Below are 21,128 nucleotides of genomic sequence, written 5' to 3' on the forward strand. Positions count from 1 at the left end.
CAGGACCATAGGATCCCAAGCCACCACCGTAAGCGCTCAGCCAACACCAGGTAATTGTTGAAAAACTTCTTCAAAAGAAAAAAGAAGAAAAGAGTTCCACTCCATTGAAATCTCATTCCACTTGAATTTCCTTCTGCCTTGACTGTTTTGTTCTCCATTCTTTCCCCCCCCCCCCCCATTTTCAAAACCACTTCAAACTCTTCATTGAATAAAAATGCTTCACTTTGCTTGTTTTCCATGAAGAATACCCCACCTTCACTGTCATATATTCCTCTTCTTCTTCTTGTTCTTTAAAATATCGTTGTCCAATTTGTAATTGGAATCAACATTCCTCCACTTCATGTCCCCTCTTTCGACATCCCTCCTCACCCTATCCTCTCAATGTCTCTCTCCACACCCACCAACCACCTCAATGTTTCCCATGAACCTGACCAACTCAAACCTTGCACATTACACCAACCCCATCAAAGCCTTTCTCTAACCTTGCCCCTTTTTCCATATCCTTCAACATAGTCAGCTGAAACTTGGTACATGGCCATATGATGATGAGTTACATCACCCGTTTGAGTTTCAGGGCATTTCATCAATTTTCCACAGAGTTATGCCGTTCTTGGTCTTCGAAGATATCACAAGAGCAGAGGACATGTATTGCAAAGCAATTCTCACTCTTGTTTTAATGGTGTTTGGGCCATAACCAGGTTGTGAAAAGATGGGTACCTTGACCTGGACATGGATATTAGGTGGGTTTTCATTTGATTGATGTTGATGAACCAGTCTTTTCCCCAGTTACTGACATTCTCAAGATCCCAATTTGGATTGACACTGGCTTCAAGGCGGAACGAAGCAGGCAGGCAGCAATGATAAGTTCTGTATCGGGTTGAGTCATCAGCATACATGGCGAGCTGAGATGAAATGTTGTGTGGCACGTAAATGTTGCAAAGCAGAAGCATCGAAGGCCTGAACACAGACCTGGGAGGTACCTGCATGAATGATATGAGCTGCAGAAGATTGACCCTCATGCCACACCAAAATGTGGTGATCTATTATAATTCTGAGATTCTTGCCACAGATGCCCAGGAATACCATGTGACTGCAGCTTGTGAATGAGACCATTGTGACAATCTATCAAAAGCCTTGGAGATGTCAAGAGCAACATGTCTGGCATCGCCACACTTGGCTGGGGCCTGGTTCAAGTGTTCAGTTATGAGGAAAAGAACATCACCATTCGATCGGAAATGATGGAATCCATCCTGAGCATCAGTGCAGAGATTGTGGACTTCCAAGAAAGTGATAACATGCTCGCCGATGAGGCATTCAAAATACTGTGCTCCTTATGGGAAGAAAGCTGATCAGCCGACATTTGGATGGATCAGATTTAAAACCTTTAAAGGAAGGTTCAACTGAAGCCAACTTCCAGAAAGATAAGAAAACAACCTTTGTTAAGCATAGGTTGTGCAGGTTTCATCGAACAGGAGACAATTTTGGCAAACACGTCTTCAGGACAATTGCAGGGATACAATCTGGTCCAGTGGCTTTTGAAATGTCCAGCCCTTGGATGATTTTTCCCAACTATCTGAGGAGTGATAATAATAGTGGATACAATATTATTAATAATAATATTCATATTCACACGGGTGGGACAAGTCGTTAACGATTGATTTTGGTCATTAAGTGTGGGGTTTGCAGGGAAACGCTGCACCACTGGAGTTTGCATTGGCCAGTGAAGTACGATGCAAAACCGCCTCTTGGTTTCCCTCATTTCCATTTTGTGTAATCTTTGAGGAATTGTTTTTGGATCACCAGACGTGGTCAAGAAAGGGTGTGTAAAAGTGCGTGTTCACGAAAGGGTGATTCATCTTTGGAACGTGTTCAAGAAAGGCAAATATACACTTGTGTTGAAGAAAGTGTTCAAGATTTGTATTTTTTAATTTACCTCCACCACTGAAGGTGGATGGAGGTTTTATTTTCACCAATGTTTGTCTGTATATCTGAGAACAGAACACCTCAAAAATTATCAATGGATTCAGAGGAAACTTCGTCGACAGGTTTGGTGCATGACGAGGACAAATTGATGAGATTTGGTGAAGATCCAGATCTGGATACTAGAATTTCCAAAGTGAATATTCACCATCGAGAGATGGGGACAAAACCGATCCAAAGCACGATATTGCAAAAGGTTGTGGAAGAGTTGGCTCGGTGACAAGAATAAGCCGATTCCATTTTGGTTCAGGTCCAGATCCAGACCCGGCCTATCAGTGGGATACAAAACATAAACTTTTAAGTGTGGTGGAGGTGTGCACTCTTCCAAGTGCCGTTCCAGATATATTTTTATTGAAGATTTATATTTGTTCATTGCACATGTTCAAGAAAGGCAGATGTATAGGAGTTTAGGTGTGTCAAGGAAGGACTTCGTATGATGGAGGTTGCAGAGTCAGCAGCTGGCTTTGGAGATCAACTTTGAAATGTGGTTTGCCGAAGAAAGATCACGGCTGACAGTGAGATCTCGTATTTTAAGTGACTGAACTTCCTCAAGACTATTAATAGGAAAGTGGATGGGGTGGGGAGGGGAGGGGGGGTTCCTTATGAAGAGAGATAATGAACGTATCATATTTGTCACCAGGATTGAAAAACATATTCCAAGTGTTTCACCATCTTGCGATTTTGTCAAGGTCTGGAGAGAGGGAAGATGGTGCAGGCAACCTTTCTGAAGAATGAGGGATGTCACAAAACAGGGTGAAGTTGTCAGCAAATACACAAAAGAGGATTTTCCATCGAGTCATAGAGATTATTCATGAAGATCAGGAATAGGACCTCGAACACTGCTTTGGGCACTCCAGCCTTCAAAGGGAGAGGAGATATTGTTTATTTTGCAGCCTGTGGCTGCTGGTTAAATCATTTTTCAATAATCGTGGCTATGCCGCAGATGCACTGCCCATGTTACCAGGAAGCTGGTGCTCAAGATGACAGGCTGAGTCAACCCACTTGGTGTGACATCAACAGAGCTCCAACGGCACAACAGGGTCTTGAACTCAAGACCCAATTATCTGAAGCCATCACCATAAACGTTAAGCCAACAGCAAGGTGGAGAGGAGATGAAAGGATTTTGTGGAATGTCACACGTTAACATCTGGAATGGAGAAGTCAGGAAGCCATGCGTGGCGCTGGCCTTGGATGCTGAAGGGAGAGACTTTGGAGAGTATGGCAGGATGCCAGACTGGATGAAAAGCAGGAGATCGGTTCAGAGAAATGGCTCTAATCTATGATCTGACATTGAGGGCCTGCATCCATTGCTGGGTGATTGCAAGCAGCATGTCGAAGGTGGAGTGACTTGGTCTGAAACCAAATTAGAGAACTGAGGTGAGGTTGTTTGATGTGGAACTCATGACCGTTGGTTGACCAGTCAGAAATGGAAGATTAGAAAACACCAAAGAAGTTGCTTTGCACCTTGGCAAGGCAGAATCGAGTACTGCCAAGTAGCCTGAGCGGTGTGGATGTTCCGCTTTTGAATGATCACGTCTAAACATGTATTAACGAGCTGTGGGAAAAGAGAAAACATGAAAGATGAGAGATTGAATGAAAATAGAAAATAATGAGTGTTACAATCACTGTATGCATGTTGTCAGTGGAACGGTACTTCATGAAAAAGTTGACAGTACGTTGAAAGAAATGAAGAGCTGGGAAGGTCATGGCAAACCACCCAGTGTCAACGTTGCAAAGCAGCCAAGGACCTGCCTTCAGGCAGAGGATACAATCAATCAATTAAATCAAGCGTTTTCTCTTTTCTTTTCTTTATTTCCCACTCACAATTGTTATCTTCTCGAACTCTCAACTCCCTTGATGGTGTGCAATTCTCGTGTGGAGAGCGTGCCTCCATTGCTGTTTTTCACATTTTTTCTTCCGCTTTTTTAATTTCTCAATTCTGTCTCTCAATACCGATGTGTTTATTCTACTTAAACGGCCTGTCCACCTCGAATGAGGCAATCAGTGTGAACCTTCACCGGCATTACACTTCATTTTGCCTCAGTTTCTGTGATATGCATTTCCGTTGAATCAATTCTGTCTGAAGATTCTAACATGTGGGAAAGAACAACAACAAAAACGCAATAAGTTACATAATCTACATTTTGCGTGCAGAGAAAAACAGCTTGATTATGAAACGAACACATTCCGCATCATGTGGAACTGGCACAGGTTCGGTGTGCCGTGCTTGATGGACACAAAATGGCTTCCAAATGAAAGTTGTTGCTCCTCCTTGTGTTCAGGGACTCTATTGGAAACACCACCCCCATTCCCCAACTGTGTAACACTCCGTATCATTTGGATAAACACCCCCAACACTCTGCCCACCCACTGCAACCCTCAAGTGTTACCCCCATTGAAGAAAATGCTTCTTCCTTTATTGAAAATGTGTTGAAATGTTTATTTTCCCTTGTTTCACTGGCATCAGCATCCAACGTGGTCTTCTTTATCTTCTTTGTCTTCAGCACAGGCACATTTTGGAAACCTGTCTCACACGGAAATACTGCTTCTGTCATCCATCCTCTGGTTGCTCCAGCAAAACCTTTCTCCGTGCATTGAACAAAAATGCCATCCACCCATCCCCCGATGTTCATCTCAGAAAGTTAAATGTGGGAATCTTGGGAAGTTGTTTCAGAGGTTGTCTGCACACAACAAGCAAATCCTGTTCACATGATTTTGCAGTGTCAAACGCCTCCGTGTCAGAGCTCTCCCAAACATAGACTTAAAGTCCACGTCCTTCCTAGTGTCCCACTCTTGAGCATCACTACACTTCACGTCTCCCCTTTCTGCATCCCCTTCCCGCCATCCTCTCCAATCTCCCCACCAACTCACCCGTCATCTCATCTCCCCACTCTTCCTGCCCCTCTCAGTTTACCTCTCATCTCACCCCTTCCCACATTCCAACAATGCCACCCTCTTCCACCTTCACCTTCTCAGCCTAAGCCCACTCAAAGCCTTCCACCCTGTCTCTCAAACATCTGAGGCCATCGCTCCATTCTGTCAGATCTCCCAATCCAAGCTGCAACTTACAGCCCAAACAATATCTGTTCAAAAGAATCCTTTTTCCCATCGGATATCTCTCACACTATCCATGCCGACACGAGTGGTAAGCAAACTACTTCCGACATGCGGTTCATTAAAATATGCTGTTAAATACGGAAAACATTGAAATTGAATGTGAATCAGAACAAAAAAAAATAGAAAACGTCATGGAAAGCAAATCCAACTGAGGGTAATCTCAGTTCCTTCCATAAAGATCGGAAAAAATGTCGGCCCACGGGAGAGCCAGAAAACAACATCAGTCTCATCACAAGTCTGAACTCTCAAACCTATTTCCCTCCTCCAAATCCTGGTGGAATCGAATCAAATCTGTTTCTGGTAAATGTTCCCCCCTCCATCCCCTCCCTCACATCAAATGGCCACACAGTTCAGGTCAGGTATGGGAGCATGTGCCAGAACAGCGCGTCGCTGCGTCCACTTTCCGCCGGTACTCCAGGGGCCTCCGGCTGGCCTTCCCCCAGGCAGGTGCCAGGCCCATCCCCATCTCCTTGAGATGCTGGTCAACCTGCTGCAACCACGAGGCACGTGGTCAGCCCATTGGCCTCCTCCACTCACGAGACTTCCTCGCTTAGAGAATCTGGTGAGCAGGATCAGCGTCAGGAAAACGAGGCACATGTCCATACAGCCACAACTGACGCTCACCGACCATGCAGGTTACAAATCTCATCCGAGTCTTTCTCAGCAACCGCTCGTTGGACACAAAATGTGACCAGCGATAGCCAAGGATTCTCCGAAGAGACCTGGTACCAAAGGAATCAAGTCTCCATCTCAGTTCCTTGGACAGAGTCCAAGTCTCGCATCGATAGAACAAGACTGGAAGCACCAACGACCTGAAGACTCGGACTTTCGTCCTCCCGCACAGGTACCGGCAGCGCCACACCCCATGATCCAGTGAATCCATGACTCCCCAGGCCCGACCCAGACGTCTATTGACCTCTGACTCACAGCCAGCAGAGACATGAATATCACTGCCAAGGTAAGTGAATCTCTCCACGACCTCAACATCCTCACCACAAACAGACACAGACAGGAGAGCAGCATCCAAGATGTCAAGATGTCAAAATGGCCGCACAGCTGACACTGCATGTGAAAAGGCTGAATGCCGAAACTCCGTGTTTGCTTCCAAATCGTGTCCCAAACCCATCGCTTACTGCACCCACCTTACCCAATAGCACACAACTGTTACTGGACTCTGTGTCCTTTTCTCCTGACAAGGTGGAGAGCTTGCTGTCAAACCTCGACTCAGATTCTGCCCACGTATTATAAAAACCTGCTCCTCTGCTCTTGCTCAACCTCTCCCTGTTCTATTTACCCTCTCATTTGCTCAAGGTCATCTGCCATCTGCTTGCAAATCAGCAAACATTCCCACTGCATAAAAAAAGGTCCAAAAACAGATCCCTGCAATGACAGACCAATTAGCCTTCTCCCAATCATCAGCAAGGTTATGGAATCCATCATCGCTTCAGACATTAAAAACTTCCTATTCTCCATTGGCTTAATTTCCAATCATCAATTTGGTTTCAGACAAGGTCACTCTTCCCTGGATATACTGCTTCTGCTCTCACAACAATGGATGGAGATCCTCATTGCCACACATGAAATCAGAGTTATATCCCGAGACATATCACATGCTTTCGATACGGTCTGGCACCCTGCCCAACTCACCAAATTCTCTTCCGATGGTATCCAAGGCCATCTCCACTCATGGCTCACAGACTCGCTCTCCTGTCACAGCCAACGTGTGGCCCAAATGGAATTGTCTCATCCCGTCTTCCTGTCCAGGCTGGAGTTCCTCAAGGCAGCGTTCTGCACCCTGTTGTTTTTCTGCTTTTCATCAATGATCTCTCTGACTCGATGGAAAATCCGCTTTTTCTCTCTACTGATGACTCCACTCTCGGCCGTATAATCTGTCATCCCTCAGATCGGCAAGCAGCAGCTTCTTCCCTCTCTGCCGATCTGGAGAAAAATCACAAACTGGTCAAACACGTGGAAGATGTCTTTCAATCCTGACAAATCTCACACTCTCACGATGTCTCTCCGAAAGGACCGTTTGAACCCCCCCCCCCCCCCCACAGTGAGGCTGAGTATTTGGGCCTCTCAATCACTCTCTCACCGCAGGATGGTCGGTGGTCTTTCTGTCTTCTGCTGTCTCCTCTCTGGTCTCGCCCCCCCCCCTTTCCTCATATTTCCGCAGGATGCTCAAGGCTTCCGCCAGCAACTCCCTTCTGCTAAAACTCCCAAAATCACGAATCATGATTCACCTTCACACTTTCATTCCACTTTTTTCATGTCTTGAGAAAAAACTCCCACACTCTCTCTTCAATCCCATTCTTCCCTCTCGGTCTTCAAAAGAGCTGTTCACCACCACCTCCAATCTTCACCAATCCAAAACCACGATCTTTTCCACCCCCGTAAATGCACCCCAAATCCATCTCTTTCAATCCAATTCCCTGTTTTCCTTCCCGAACGTTCGCTGTCGTGCAAGGTTCTGAAAGTCCTTGTGGTGTCCATCTTGTTTACCCTGTGTACCCACCCCATCCCTCTCCCTTCCACAGATCTCTGAATAGCTCTGTTCCCCACTGTTTTGCCCTTCCCTCTCCACGACTCGTCTCCTGCCCACCTTGTTGTATGGTGTGTGTTCGGTCTCATTCGAGCCTCGACATTGCATACACAAAAACAACAACATTCACTGTTGATCAAGAATCTAAACGTTTTCAAAACAAAATTGTTCCAAAAGAGATTCCTTAACTTGCAAGAAAAAACACATTCATGGTTGAGAACACCAAGGTACTTCTTGACATGCTCAGGTGTATAAAATAGTGACATACCAGACTTGGGTGTTAATCCGTCATCCTGATCATGAAGGTTGCAGACATCGCTGAAAGTGATTCCAGGGAAACCAGGAATATTTTCCAGCTGCACATTTTGGAATCCAATAAACTTTTTGCAGAAACTGGAAAGTTCTTGAATAACATTCTCCAAGTTGATGAATAGACTTCCCAACAGAGAAGAGCCTGCAAGCTGGACAACCTGCGGCTTCAAAAAAGAATTCACAAATTTACAAAAGTCGGCATACATTGCAAATTTAAATTTCTCTTTGGCGAGAGAGAGGAGCTCTGTTCGCAATGCATCAGAGTCTGTACAAGCTTGAAGAACCTTCCAATTCTCAATTCCAAGTACATTGATCACTGCTTGGGCTGTTTCTGCTCTCACACCTTGTGATTGGAGCCATTCCAAGAAGTTGTCCATTTCACCGATGACCTGTCAAGGACACAATGCTTATTTTAACAGAGGAAAGGTAATACATTTTATTTTCTTTACTCTGTATTTTATCCAACCAATGCAGGGTTTTGCAGTCAGTTTGTTCACTCCATGTGGGCTTGCAGGATGGACTTGAGGTTGGCACACTGACCCCGAGTAGTCTTGCTTGGGTTTGAATCCTGACGCGGCAAAAACTGTTACCATGGTGTTTCACAGATTGGGAAAGGGATCAACGTGTGTGCCGTCCTTCAGATGAACGTTCAACTGGGCATCCCCTCTCACAGCATTAGTTGGTAGAAATTAAAAATCCCATGGAGTCTTCCTCAAAGATGAGGTCAGCTATCACGAGCACGCTGACCAAATTCCAAATTTCTTCTTCAAAATACAGGGGGCACTACATCAGCGGCACAGCCACACTCACAGCAATGATGCAACCAGCAGCCACTGCAAACAAAATGAGAGATCCAAAAACGAAAGTGTTCACATCTTGTTCACCCCGTGTTCCCTGCCCCATGACTCTCCGTTCCACATGTCTCCTAATGTCTTTGTTCCCCACTGTTATGTCCTTCCCTCTCCCGCCCTCTTGCTGTACATTGTTTGTTCGCTCTTATGAGCCTTGACAATACTCCATACTGTTGTGGGCCGGGGTTCGGTGGCGATAAATGACCACGAGGTGGAGCAGGAGAGTAGTCTCCCACCGAACACCCGGAATTTAGGTGGTGACTCTCGGACAACTCCGAAAGGTCACGGGTCCCTTTGAGGACCATGGTCGCCAATATTTTGACGGCGTGGGGTAGGGTTAATTGCCTAATTTCAATATACCTGAGTACCACGTCGTCCAACTACCGGAGAAAACCACACCCTCGACCGACTTTGTCCGAACCGAGTCGCTATCACCGACTCAGATCTGGCGTAACCGAGCGGACGCCACCAAAGCCACACCGGACCAAATGAACAATTTACGGCATGAACGGCCTTACTATTTCTCAAACCCACACCATGTTGGGTCAATGAAAGAAAACACGAACAACAAACTGGAACATTTAACACGGTGGTTTATTGAAAAAGAATTATCGGGGAGGGGAGACACAGAGCAGAGTTATAACGAATGAAAGAAATGCAAACCAAAGAACACAGGCACTTAACAGTTTCGCCTTGCAGACGGGGCTCACGGACACACATACACACACACACACACACACACACACACACACACACACACACACACACACACACACACACACACACACACACACGAAACTGGACCCTCTGGGTCTAAAGTCAGTAGAGCCGGGCCGGGTTACCTGTCCTGCCTTGTGCGGTCACACCGACCCGAACCACCACGGTGGGACTCAAACCCACGACCCGAAGTACATGGCCCACGACCCTGGCTGCTCGGTCACCAGACATGCCCACCAAAGGACCGCAGACCGCTCCAATCACGACCACGTCCGTCTGCAGAGCCCTCGTCGACAACCACTGAGCCACGAAGACAGACCGCTCGACAATCTCCGTGATCTCCTCTCTCTGCCGAACACTGGTGCTGACCACAGTAGGGTAAGAATACTGATTCTGGCTCACTTTTCCCCATGTAAATGAATGGGGGATTTTCAGCGATTCCCTTTTTTTTTCCCTAAAAATAAACCCCCTTTTTATCCCAAGGTATATTTATTTGTCTCCCCTTTTAACCTGGAGGTTGAACCTCATTGAATTGAACACCTGGGGGTTGAACAGCTCACTCATTGAACCTATAAAGATTTGTTCATTCTCAAATTCCTTCAATAGTTTAATTTTCTTTGCACAATAATCCCCATCTAAAATATTGACAAACAAAACATTTGAATCTTTATATTTTTGAAGATACCCCTTTTGTGCCATTACGAAATGATAAACTTCTCTTAATGCTCTGATCTGGCCACCTCCTGAGCCACATATCATTTTGAGATTATAGTAAATTGTTTTTTCATTGTTCAATTGATAACCATCAAAGTTTTCAGTCCATTCAAGGATATTCATTTTTTTCTTTACATCCTCTAACTTACTAGTTTTTAAATTGATTCGCTTATTTGTTTTATTTACCTTTGTTTTAGTTATTTTTTCAATAAGACTTATTTAATATTTTTCACATTCATTATGTTTTCCATTTATATACCAAGACTGAGATTTTCTCCACTCTTTAGTTTGATTAATACTTGGTTTAACCATTTATATATTGTGAAAAACCAAGTGTAGCCCTTAAAAAACCCTAACCCATCTTCCCATCGTTAAAACACAATCTATTCTATTCACTCTATCATACAATATCCATATGGAACACAATCTATTCCATTATCTAAAATAAATCTCTTATCATCAAAGGCTCCTAATGCCTTTTTATTTACTTCTTCACTATATATGTTATGTTTATAACTTCTTATTGTATTCATTTTCCTATATTCTTCTTTCTTATTCATCAAACAATTATAATAATTTCTAAAAGTTATTGATTTCTTTATTACATATTTCTTTATTCCCTTTAACCTCTTATCAATCTGTTCACCATACTTATAAGCATATGCCTTTGCTCTCAATCCAATAAACTCACTCATTACTTTTCCACCTAACTCATCCTTAAACTTACCAATAACCTTTTCATTCTTTTTGGAAAATAACTCACTCTTCTTGCTGAAATTACTTGTATCATATACTCCAATATTTTTCTTCATATCTTCATAAACATCATCAGTTTTTATATCTAGGATAAAACTATCAGTGTCCATATACAACAATGAAACATTTTCACCATACTCTTTCTTTAAGTCATTATACAAATAATCATACATCAATATCTTTGATAAATCAAGAACTGCTGTTCCAATATAAATTGGTTTATCCATTACAATACTTTCCTTTTTCATATGAATTGCAGAAAAGTTCTCTGAAAAAACCTCTTCTCTCTCAAAACTTGGTTTATTTATCAATCTCGAAGCTTCTTTCCAAGATGTTGCGAATCTAATGTTTTGCCTGTTTCTAACATTTTCCATAGTCTTTCCAAATACAGCATTATTCATTAATTTATAAAAGTCCCCTTCAAATTTTACTTTTGTATTTGCTCTCATATCTGTATTGAATTGAATATACTTTTTCACCCAAGGACTTTGTTTAAATTTTAAAACTCTATGAATTTTAGCTACTCTCAATCCTTCTCTCAAAAACTGTTTTAAGCTTCTCTGATGTAAAACATATCCCTCTTTATCATAGAATGTTGTTAATAACTTTTCTGTTGATTTGCCTTTAATATTAAAACTTTAATGATAATCACTGAACCATTCTTTCTTTGGGGTTTCTTTCTCACATGCAAAAGGAAGGTCTTTATGCTTATTATGAAGAACACTCGGGTACCTCAAATCAACTTCAAAATAATAACCTTCTTCTTCGTCATTCAATTCCTCTTGAGAAGAAATAACAATATTCATCAAAGCCTTTTCATAATCCTTTTCTTCCACCCACTCTAATTTACCATAAGGCAGAGATTGAGACATTGCCCATCCATACAAATTATTAGCATCAAAATACATCAAATAATTACTATCTTTTTCACTATCATAATTTGGGAGATATTTATTATTTGCTTTCGCATATCTTTTTGAACATACTTGTGATATTCCACCTCTCTTGGACTTCTCAATCATCAAAAGCATATCAACATCACTGATTAAATCTATATCTTGTTTTGTCATTTTCAACATTGCACTCCAAGCTAAACCAGGAGCTGTGAAATAGTGGGCAGGGTCTAATCCATAACAATTTTTATTATGACAGAGTGTTCTAAAAGCCTCAAACACATCAGCTAACAATAAAACATCTGTTTTTAGATATAAATCATGATATTCTCCAAGGTTCTTTATCTTAAATATTTTCCATATTTCTTGTGCGTGTTTATATTCCTTATCACTTATCTCTTCTTCATAAAGGTTATTATAGAAACTTTCTTTTGAAGGAAGTTGTGTTTCTTTAAATCTCATAAATGAATCCATATAATCATAAGGATAAATTCCCTTACTTGTAAGAATTTTCTCTTTACTTTGAATTTCATTCCTTGTTTGAATTTCCTCTCTCGTAAGAATTCCGTCTTTAATCAGAATTTCATCTTTAATCTGAATTTCCTCTTTAGCTCGAATTTTCTTTATAATTAGAATTTCATCTTCAGTTAGAATTTCTTCATTAATTAGAGTTTCCTCTTTACTTTGAATTCTCTCTTTAATCTGAATTTCCTCTTTAGTGAGAATTTCTTCTTTTGGAAAGAATGAATTAAGATTTGGAAAAGAGTCCGTGGAGCTTAGATTTGATGCGAGGTCGGCTAGTGGTGTTCCCATAAACTTGTAAGAATCTAGAAACCTAATACGAGTTAAAGGTTTTGTGAATATCATTTTTGAAAATGAAATATACTTTTGACTTGTGTTTGTTATGGCAGAAATATTCCCTGGTGTTTTTGAAAGTTCATTTATAAATAGATGTGTATCATAGTTGGCGCTGTTGTGAAGAAAGACTGGAATAAAAGAAGGTAATTTATAATTAAGATTACAACAGGAATGAGCGGGACCTCTATATTTACCAGTAAGATGACAATGGTCTCCAACTTTAGACTCTTTAATTTCCCCCTCACAAATATGACAGATATTGTTCATTCTAAATTCTAATTTTTCTTCTTTGGTTAATTTCATCGGTTCATTTGTTTCTTTCATTAATTTAGTGAGTCTTATACAATCCTTTTCTAATCGTTTTACAAACTCTTGTGAAGCATTTTTTCCACGATAATGTTCAAGTTTGTTATACTTTTCTCCAACAGATGATTTGATATAATAACAGAAACCACAAGGAATATGTTTTTGATATTTATTTGTATATGGTTCTTTTGGATTAGGAGAAGCAGTATTTATCTTTTTAAGGATACATTCAAAATCAGCGTATATCACAAATGGGTGCATGATAGATTTATTATAATCTTCAAAAGAAATCTTTTCACCAGGTTTAGGCATTGTAATTACAGCTGATTTATGATTACTACAATATTTTGAATGTTGTTCTAATCGTTCTTTTGTATGAAATGAATTAAGACATCGCTTACAAGGATATATTTTGTTTGCTGTTCTGAATACCTGAGAAGAGATTAATCTTGATAAATTATTGATGTATGTGTAATGTGAATTCTTTCCAACACTAAAATATAAAAGGTCAATGTGTGTTTCTTCATTTTTATAGTTGTTTGAAATTTTTAATATTTGAACTTTGTTTGTATCCGTTAATCCATATACATTAATAGAAAGATTATTCTTTTTCTCAAATTTAGAAATATCTGTTAGTGGCATTGGGAATTTAAAATCTTTAATGTCCAAGGTATTCTCATATTTCATATATTGTATTACTCTTTCTGAATTACATTTTGGTGGATGAAAGTGAGCAAGAACAGACCAGAGAAAACATTTATTATCATTGTTCTTAATATTAACAACTGCCTTCTTTAGTTTTATTTCTTTTGGTAATTCAATATAAGAAGAAGCTTTAAGAGGGTTTGATTTTAGAATGTGTATATCTAAAAAGATGATTTTTTTAATATTGAATCCACTTCCTACCACTGTATTATCAACATCCTCCTCTTGTCTTGATAGTTCTTCATAAACCCCACTATTCAAAAAATCTTGAAATGATGTTATAAAATGAAGACCTGTTCTCATATAAGGAGTATGTTCTTCATCTTGTCTTTTCATATTCATTTTCACTCCCATATAAAACTTTAAAGTTTTCATTTCTTTTAATGTCTTTTTAATAAATTTTTCAACATCGGGTTTCACTATTTCAATTGATTCAGCGATTGATGATGGACCGGGTTCTCCAAATTGAAAAATCCTTATTTTTATATGCCCTTTAAATGCCCCATCAGTGTTTTTAATATAATAGTCTCCCTTTACTTTAAACTCATTTTTCTTGTGTTTTTGTGATTGAAGATGTTTATTATAACTACTCTTCAAAACATCCTTTGAACAGATATCACAATGTTTTCTTTCCAACTCAAGAGGAGATATTTGATGAAATAGATTAAATGTGTGTTTGTTGGTTCGGAGGTGTTTTCTATAATGTTTATATTCGTGATTACAAACATCGCAGTACGTTGTATTCACCATATTTATAGAATAAAACTTTGCTTAAACTAAAATTTTCTTGATGAAAATTTCGTTTAATTTATAGGTGAATCTGTGCTTAAAAACATTTTATCCTCCAACTTTTTCACTTCATAAATACAATGTTTCAAGACACAAAAGACAAGTTTCAATCAATCTCTTCATCTGTTAAAGATACTGAGAAATATGTCAAGGATGTAAAATTGAACAAAGATAAATATAACAACTATTGGATAAAAACTATTATGGTAAATAATATGAGTTCTTCAATTTCCTTCAGTGGAAGGGCTTTTAGTATACCTGGTAGAACATCAATTAAAGTATCTCTAACAAAAGTTTCTCCTCTCCTTCTAGTAATATATTCAAAACTAGAAAAAGCAATGAAACAAGAAAAAGTATCAAAGAACAAAAACCTAATGGATGAAGCTTTAGAAAGAAAAGATAAGACCATCTGTAATATGCAAGGAGAAATTTGTATTTTTTTCAACAACCCTAAAGATGTAAATCCTGATGAAATAAAGGATGTTAATATATCAGGTGAAATGACATTTCGTTCAATAGTAGTTAACGATAATTTTCAAATTACCTTTAATATAAAAAATGTTGTCGTTGAATCTGATAATGAAAAAAAGTATATCAATATCGATGGTAATATACAACTGAAAGTATAGATGAATTTCAGTTTAAGTAAAGTTTTACTTTATAAATATGCTATACTTTCCTGATTCTCCATATGACAAATTTGAGAATTGTCCTGCGTGTGAAAGACGGGGATTAAACACAGTCAAAAGCCTATAAACAATGTATATTCTGTGATTATCTTCTAATTAATGATAATAAAAAATATAAAAAGGAAAATAATTCTTTTAGATTTACACCAAAAATGAATTACTTTACAAGATTGATTAGAGAAATGAATGTAAAGTATGAGGGTGATAACACACCTTTCCTTACAAGGGAAGAAACTGAACGTATAAGAGAAATGTTCAAAGGATTGTTGTTGTATATTATTCATGGATGTAATTTTCAGGGAAATATCAACACAAGATATTGTATAAATAAAATAATGGATTATCTTGAAATTAAACCTGAACTTAGGATAAAATATAGAGTTTCTAAAAAAGCCAATAATAAATTAAATAACCTGTTTTTCAAATATATAAAGGAATGATTTTTTACCTATTTGGGAAAATAAGATAAAATTTAACAACCATAAAAATCTCCCAAATTCATAAAGATGTCTCATAGTTGGTTCAAGTGGATGTGGAAAAACCTGCTTACTTTTAAAAATGCTCCTCACTCCCAACTTTTTAGATTATGATAATTTAATAATTTTCACAAAGTCGAGTTTTCAACCAGAGTATCAACTACTCTCACAAGGTTTTAATGCTGGTCTTCAAAAAGAAGATATAATCGGTTTATTTAAACGTCAAAAAACCTAAATGATTATAACATTGAAGATATAATTCAACTATTTTGTGATACACAGAGATGTAAAAAGAAATCAAATCCTATAACTTGTATTCTTAGTGATAATACGGATGATATACCGTCTCCCCAAGATTTGGATAAATCAAAAAGAACCTCGTTATCTTTGATGATTGTGTTAATGAGAGAAACCAAACGGTAATGGACAGCTACTACACAAGAGGGAGACATTCTTCTTGTAATTGTATTTATCTTAGTCAATCGTACTTTCAACTTCCTCGTCGTTCCATCAGAAACAATGCTAATACTTTTATTTTATTCAAGTTAAATTCAATAGATATCAATAATTTTTGGAGAGATAATTGTTCTACATTATGTAGTAAAAAGAAATTTGAGGATTACATGAAGCACACGACTGAAAAATATAAATATATTGTTGTGAAACAAGATGAGATATTAAGGGATATATTTTTTGTTTTATAAACAATTACATATATAAATGACAACTATTATTATAAATCTTGTGGGTAAATCTGCTTCTGGAAAAAACTTTCATAAATCAAGGTTCTTGTGTAGTACAAATGAGAATATTGTAAATTTCCTTAAAAAACACACCGTGATACGCATTGTATCAACAACAACTAGAGCAATAAGACCTGGAGAAATAAAAGGTGAAGATTATCACTATATTTCAGTGGAGGAACATATGCGATTGAGGAATGAAGGACAAATATTTGAGGAGGTTTCTCTTGGTACAACAAAATATTCACATTGTAAGAGTGAGTTAAGGAAACTAAAATCTGGTGGTGTTGGGATATTAGAAACTAATCCAGAAGGAACGAGACAAATTTTTAAATATCTGAGCGGAGTGAAGATTTTATCATTCGGTTTTGATGTTGATGAAGAAACTCAACGCAAACGTATGAAAAGCAGAGATGCAAGTATTAGTGAAGAAGAAATTACAACTCGCATTAATGTTAATAAAGAATTTGATGAAATATTTAAAGAAAAGGATTTATTTGAACACATCTACTTGAATGATGAAGAAAAGGAAAATTTCCCTGTTAATCTTTACAATTCATTAAATGATATTTTACAATAAATAAATGGATACAAAAGAAAGAGCAAGAAGATTTAAGGAACATCAAGAGTTGGTTTCAAAAGTTGTAAAACAACAGGAAGACATAAAGAAGAAACGCAGACAGAAACTAACGGGCGAAGAAGCATTTGAAAGAAAACAAGAGAAATTTTTTAAACCACTTTTAAAAACTTCCCAAGAAAAAATGAAAGATGTTTCCACAGTTCCCACAGTAGAATATACTCCCAGAAAGCTTCAAATGTTAAAAGATTTCAGTCAAATGACGGAGGAAGAATTAGAGCATTTAGGAGAATTAGAATATGATGATGAAGGTTTATTTCAACAACTGGAAGAGATTAATCAACCCCTGATTATATTGTGAATGCTATTCAAAACAATGAATATTCAGCGGATTCAAAAACCAAAGCAGGACTCATTCCAACAGAACAACCAGCAATATTTCATCTTGTTCAAGAAAAGGTATTGATATTTAATGATGAATTAAGGTTCTTGGGTTCTGCTCAACCCCCTGTTAAACTAACTCCGAGATTAATGTTTCTTCTCACAAAAGATGGAAGACAAGGTTCAACTGTGAGGGATGAATCAAAGTATATTGATAAACCATTGGATATGGAAAATAATGATGATAGAGTATATATTGATTTGCTGAACACTCTAAATTATAAGGTTATTCTTTCTGGTAAAAGTAGGAAGAATGAGAAGGAGAAACACATTATTCAGGCTTTAAGTATCCTTGGTTCAGGTATTAGTTTTCTTCCAAATGACCCATCACAATTAGTTAATAGACTGTTATTGTTGTTAGGCAGTAAGAAGGCTGGAAATAACAATTGTTTTAATGAAGCATCAGCCATTTTAGACCAGTTGATGAACATGAAAATAATTAATAAATCTCAATATAAAGACATTTTATCTCATATTAAATAAGATGAGAAGCACAATCCTGAGTTTTAATTTCACAACAAGCGACCACACATCTTCATTCCCATACCCACTACAACTTGACACAACAAAAGAATATGAGGCATCTTTATTGTCCATGGAAACTTATAATACCTTATTTAATATAACCGAGAAAAATGACAAGTTTAGTTATAATCCGGGAAGTGGATACAAAACGATAACAGTCTCACCGGAGCATACGAGATTTCTCAAATATCTTCCGAAATTGCTCGTCTTATGAAAGAACAGGGTGATGAACCAAAAAATATTGTTATAAACATTCAAAAACATACTTCAAAATCAACGATTAAAGTTAAAAATAACTACAAGGTTGATTTCACAATTGATAATTCATTTAGAGAGTTATTGGGTTTCTCCTCAAAAAAGATTGAAACTAATGGGACGTTTTACAGTGATAATGTCATTCAAATATCCTCAGGAATAAATTCGGTGTTAATTCACTGTGATTTGATTGATGGTGCTTATAATGATGGAAAAAAACAAATACAATATTTTCATTCAGCGCATACTCAACCCCAATTGGTTATAAATTCAATATGGAACCTAAAAATTTGGTTTATCTACCTGTGTCAGGAAAAACCATACACAGAGTAAATTTTAGGATAACCGACCAAGATAATCGTGTGATTTCTTTTAAAGGAGAAGTTATATCCATCAGAATTCACCTACGTGAAGTTTTCCAATAAATAAATACGATGGTTATTGTGAGGAAACACGAGTTGGGAAAATATAAAATAATTACAGGGGATGGGATGTTCCTTTCCCCGTACTTCAAGGGTGAAGGTATGTATCTTGGTAGAGGATACTATAAACCTAAGAGACAAAGGGGTGTCGGACATCAATTTAGAGGAGATGGGATAATTGATACTCTCATGGGTATTGGTTCAACTATTCTTAAACATAAAGACCTAATTGGTTCAACTGCTTCTGCTGTGGGAAATGTAGCAGGTGCTGTAAAGAGTATAAAAGATACTCAGAAGGAATCTCATAAATTACAAGCAATAAAAGAAATTAAGAAAGGTAAAACTCAGTTGTCCCCCCAAGAACGACAGAAAATAATTCAAATACTTGGATCAGGGTTTCAAAAGTTTTAACATCTTTTTTCCTAAATAAATACAAGTATGGAAGCAATTGATAGTATCTATGATTTGGATGATACTATTATTATCTCAAACTCCACTAAAAAAGAAGATTACTTCAAGGTAAATGCAATAACTGGAACAGACTGGAATACAAATGGTACAAAAAGTTTTGAAATAAATAATCAACAAACCTATTTGAATCTCTCCGAAAGTTTCTTGTTGTGTAAATTTAAATTCACTAAGACTGGGAATAACACAAACGCTACACTTGTAAATGATTTCTTCTGGAAAATGTTTGATAGTGTGCGATTGTATATTGGAACACAAGAAGTTGAAGCGGTTGATTATGTCTCTGCTGTATCTGAAATGATGAAATTTACACTCTATACATTCAGTGATAGAATGGGAAAGGGATCTGTCGAAGGTTTTATTCCTGATATGTCAACGGGAACAAACACAGACCCTGGATATATTCAAAGGAAAGGAATGTATAATGATGATACAAAAGCAGAAAATAGTTTTACTGTGGCAGTTCCTCTTCAAGGTATATTTGGATTTTGTGATCATGATAAAGTTCTGTATGGTCTTAAAATTAGATTTCAACTACAAAGGAATGATAATGAAAATAGATTGCTTTTTGGTGTTGGTAGTGCTTTTGGTGAACAGAATAAATTTGTAATTGAGGAGATGAGTTGGTATATCAGTGAATATACTCCTAATCTTAAAACAGAAGAGATGTTGAATCGAAGACTTAACTCAAAGAAACCACTCAGTGTATCATACCTCAAAAGAAGATGTCAACACGTTAAACTCAATCAAACTACTTACACGTGGAAGTTGGGTGTTCTGGAAGGAAAGCCACGATATCTGTGGATGATTTTTAAAAAGCCAGATGGTGATACTGCGACTGATAAGAATAATGCATTGAGTGATAATGCTAAGGTGAAACAACTTCGCGTTTCTCTAGATGGAACATTTTATCCACGAGATAGATTGGAAATTAATTGGGAAAAAATGATTTTGCTGAAGCATACAAGTCTTACCAAAAGGTGTGTGAAAGTAATGGAAATAAAGAACCTATTTTGGATATGACAGCATTTAAAAGTTTGTATACAATCTATGCGTTTGACCTGAGCGCTCAAAAGGAAACTATAAAGTCTAATCGAGTGGATACTTCCCTATACATTGAAAGAGGAGAGAGTGAAGAAGTTGATACATATTGTTTGCTTTTGGAAGAAACAGAATTGCAGATTAATACAGATAATGGTGTGATGATTAGTCTCACATAATTTTTTGTTAAATAAATGAGTGGCAAAGTACCAACTGGGGTATATGTTAATCAAATCAATCTTCATAAACTATCATCTTGTGTTCAAAATCAAAAGCCTTGTACGATTAACGTTAATACAATTCAGAGAAAAGGAGCAGTAAGAATTGATGTTTTGCTCACAAGAGAACAGGTTAAAATCTTGAATGACACTGGCTCACTTAAAATTAAAATGACAAAACCAATGTTGAAAAAATATTCAATAAGAGAGACGAGTGGAGGATTTCTCCCATTTCTAATTCCTTTATTTGCTGGTTTAAGTGCAGTTGGAGCATTGACGGGTGGTATTTCAACAGCGGTGAAAACTGCCAACGAAAGGAAGGCTCAACTCCAGGCTCAAAAAGAATTGGAAAGACATAACAAAGAATTGGAGAAACAAATTAGTGGAAGTGGTGTAATTGTAGATTTTGCTGAAAAACTTGAAGGTCTGCCTGATAAAGCGAGATTGTTAGTTGGAGATATGCTTTCTTCTATAGCACAAGCAGGTGTAAAATTAACGAAAAGAGGTAATGGATTATATCTTTCTCATAAATAAATGAGCATTGATGAGTGGTTGAAAGAATTTGGAAAGAATACAACATCAAATTTACAACTTGCCAAATATTGTAAGAAATTAAAAATTCATAATGTGGTTATTTGTATGAGAGATGAATTAACAAATGTGCCGAAACATACAAAGAATATTATTATGAACTTAGAAGATAATGATGGGAACGGTTCTCATTGGGTTTGTA

At 37.8% G+C, this 21,128-nt stretch overlaps 1 protein-coding gene across 3 annotated transcripts in view; it reads right to left on the reverse strand.

Annotated features, from left to right (window-relative positions):
• LOC147021032 (uncharacterized) overlaps positions 1–21,128 on the reverse strand; it is a 65,117-nt gene that overhangs the window by 35,651 nt on the left and 8,338 nt on the right. The window contains exons 2-3 of one of the 3 annotated variants that reach the window (XM_085893567.1): positions 8,295–8,340; positions 7,908–8,093 (exon numbers count right to left, since the gene is read on the reverse strand). In XM_085893567.1, coding sequence (XP_085749693.1) covers positions 7,908–8,093; positions 8,295–8,328 — 220 coding nt within the window. In that variant the 5' untranslated portion in view covers positions 8,329–8,340. Of the gene's footprint in view, positions 1–7,907; positions 8,341–21,128 lie in introns of all 3 variants that reach the window. The other 2 variants (XM_085893566.1, XM_085893565.1) reach the window with 2 other exon arrangements.

The sequence above is a fragment of the Eptatretus burgeri genome, chromosome 8, assembly GCF_056783735.1.
Source record: "Eptatretus burgeri isolate ZD-2024b chromosome 8, Ebu_testis_v1, whole genome shotgun sequence".
In the NCBI taxonomy this organism is placed as follows: Eukaryota; Metazoa; Chordata; class Myxini; order Myxiniformes; family Myxinidae; genus Eptatretus; species Eptatretus burgeri.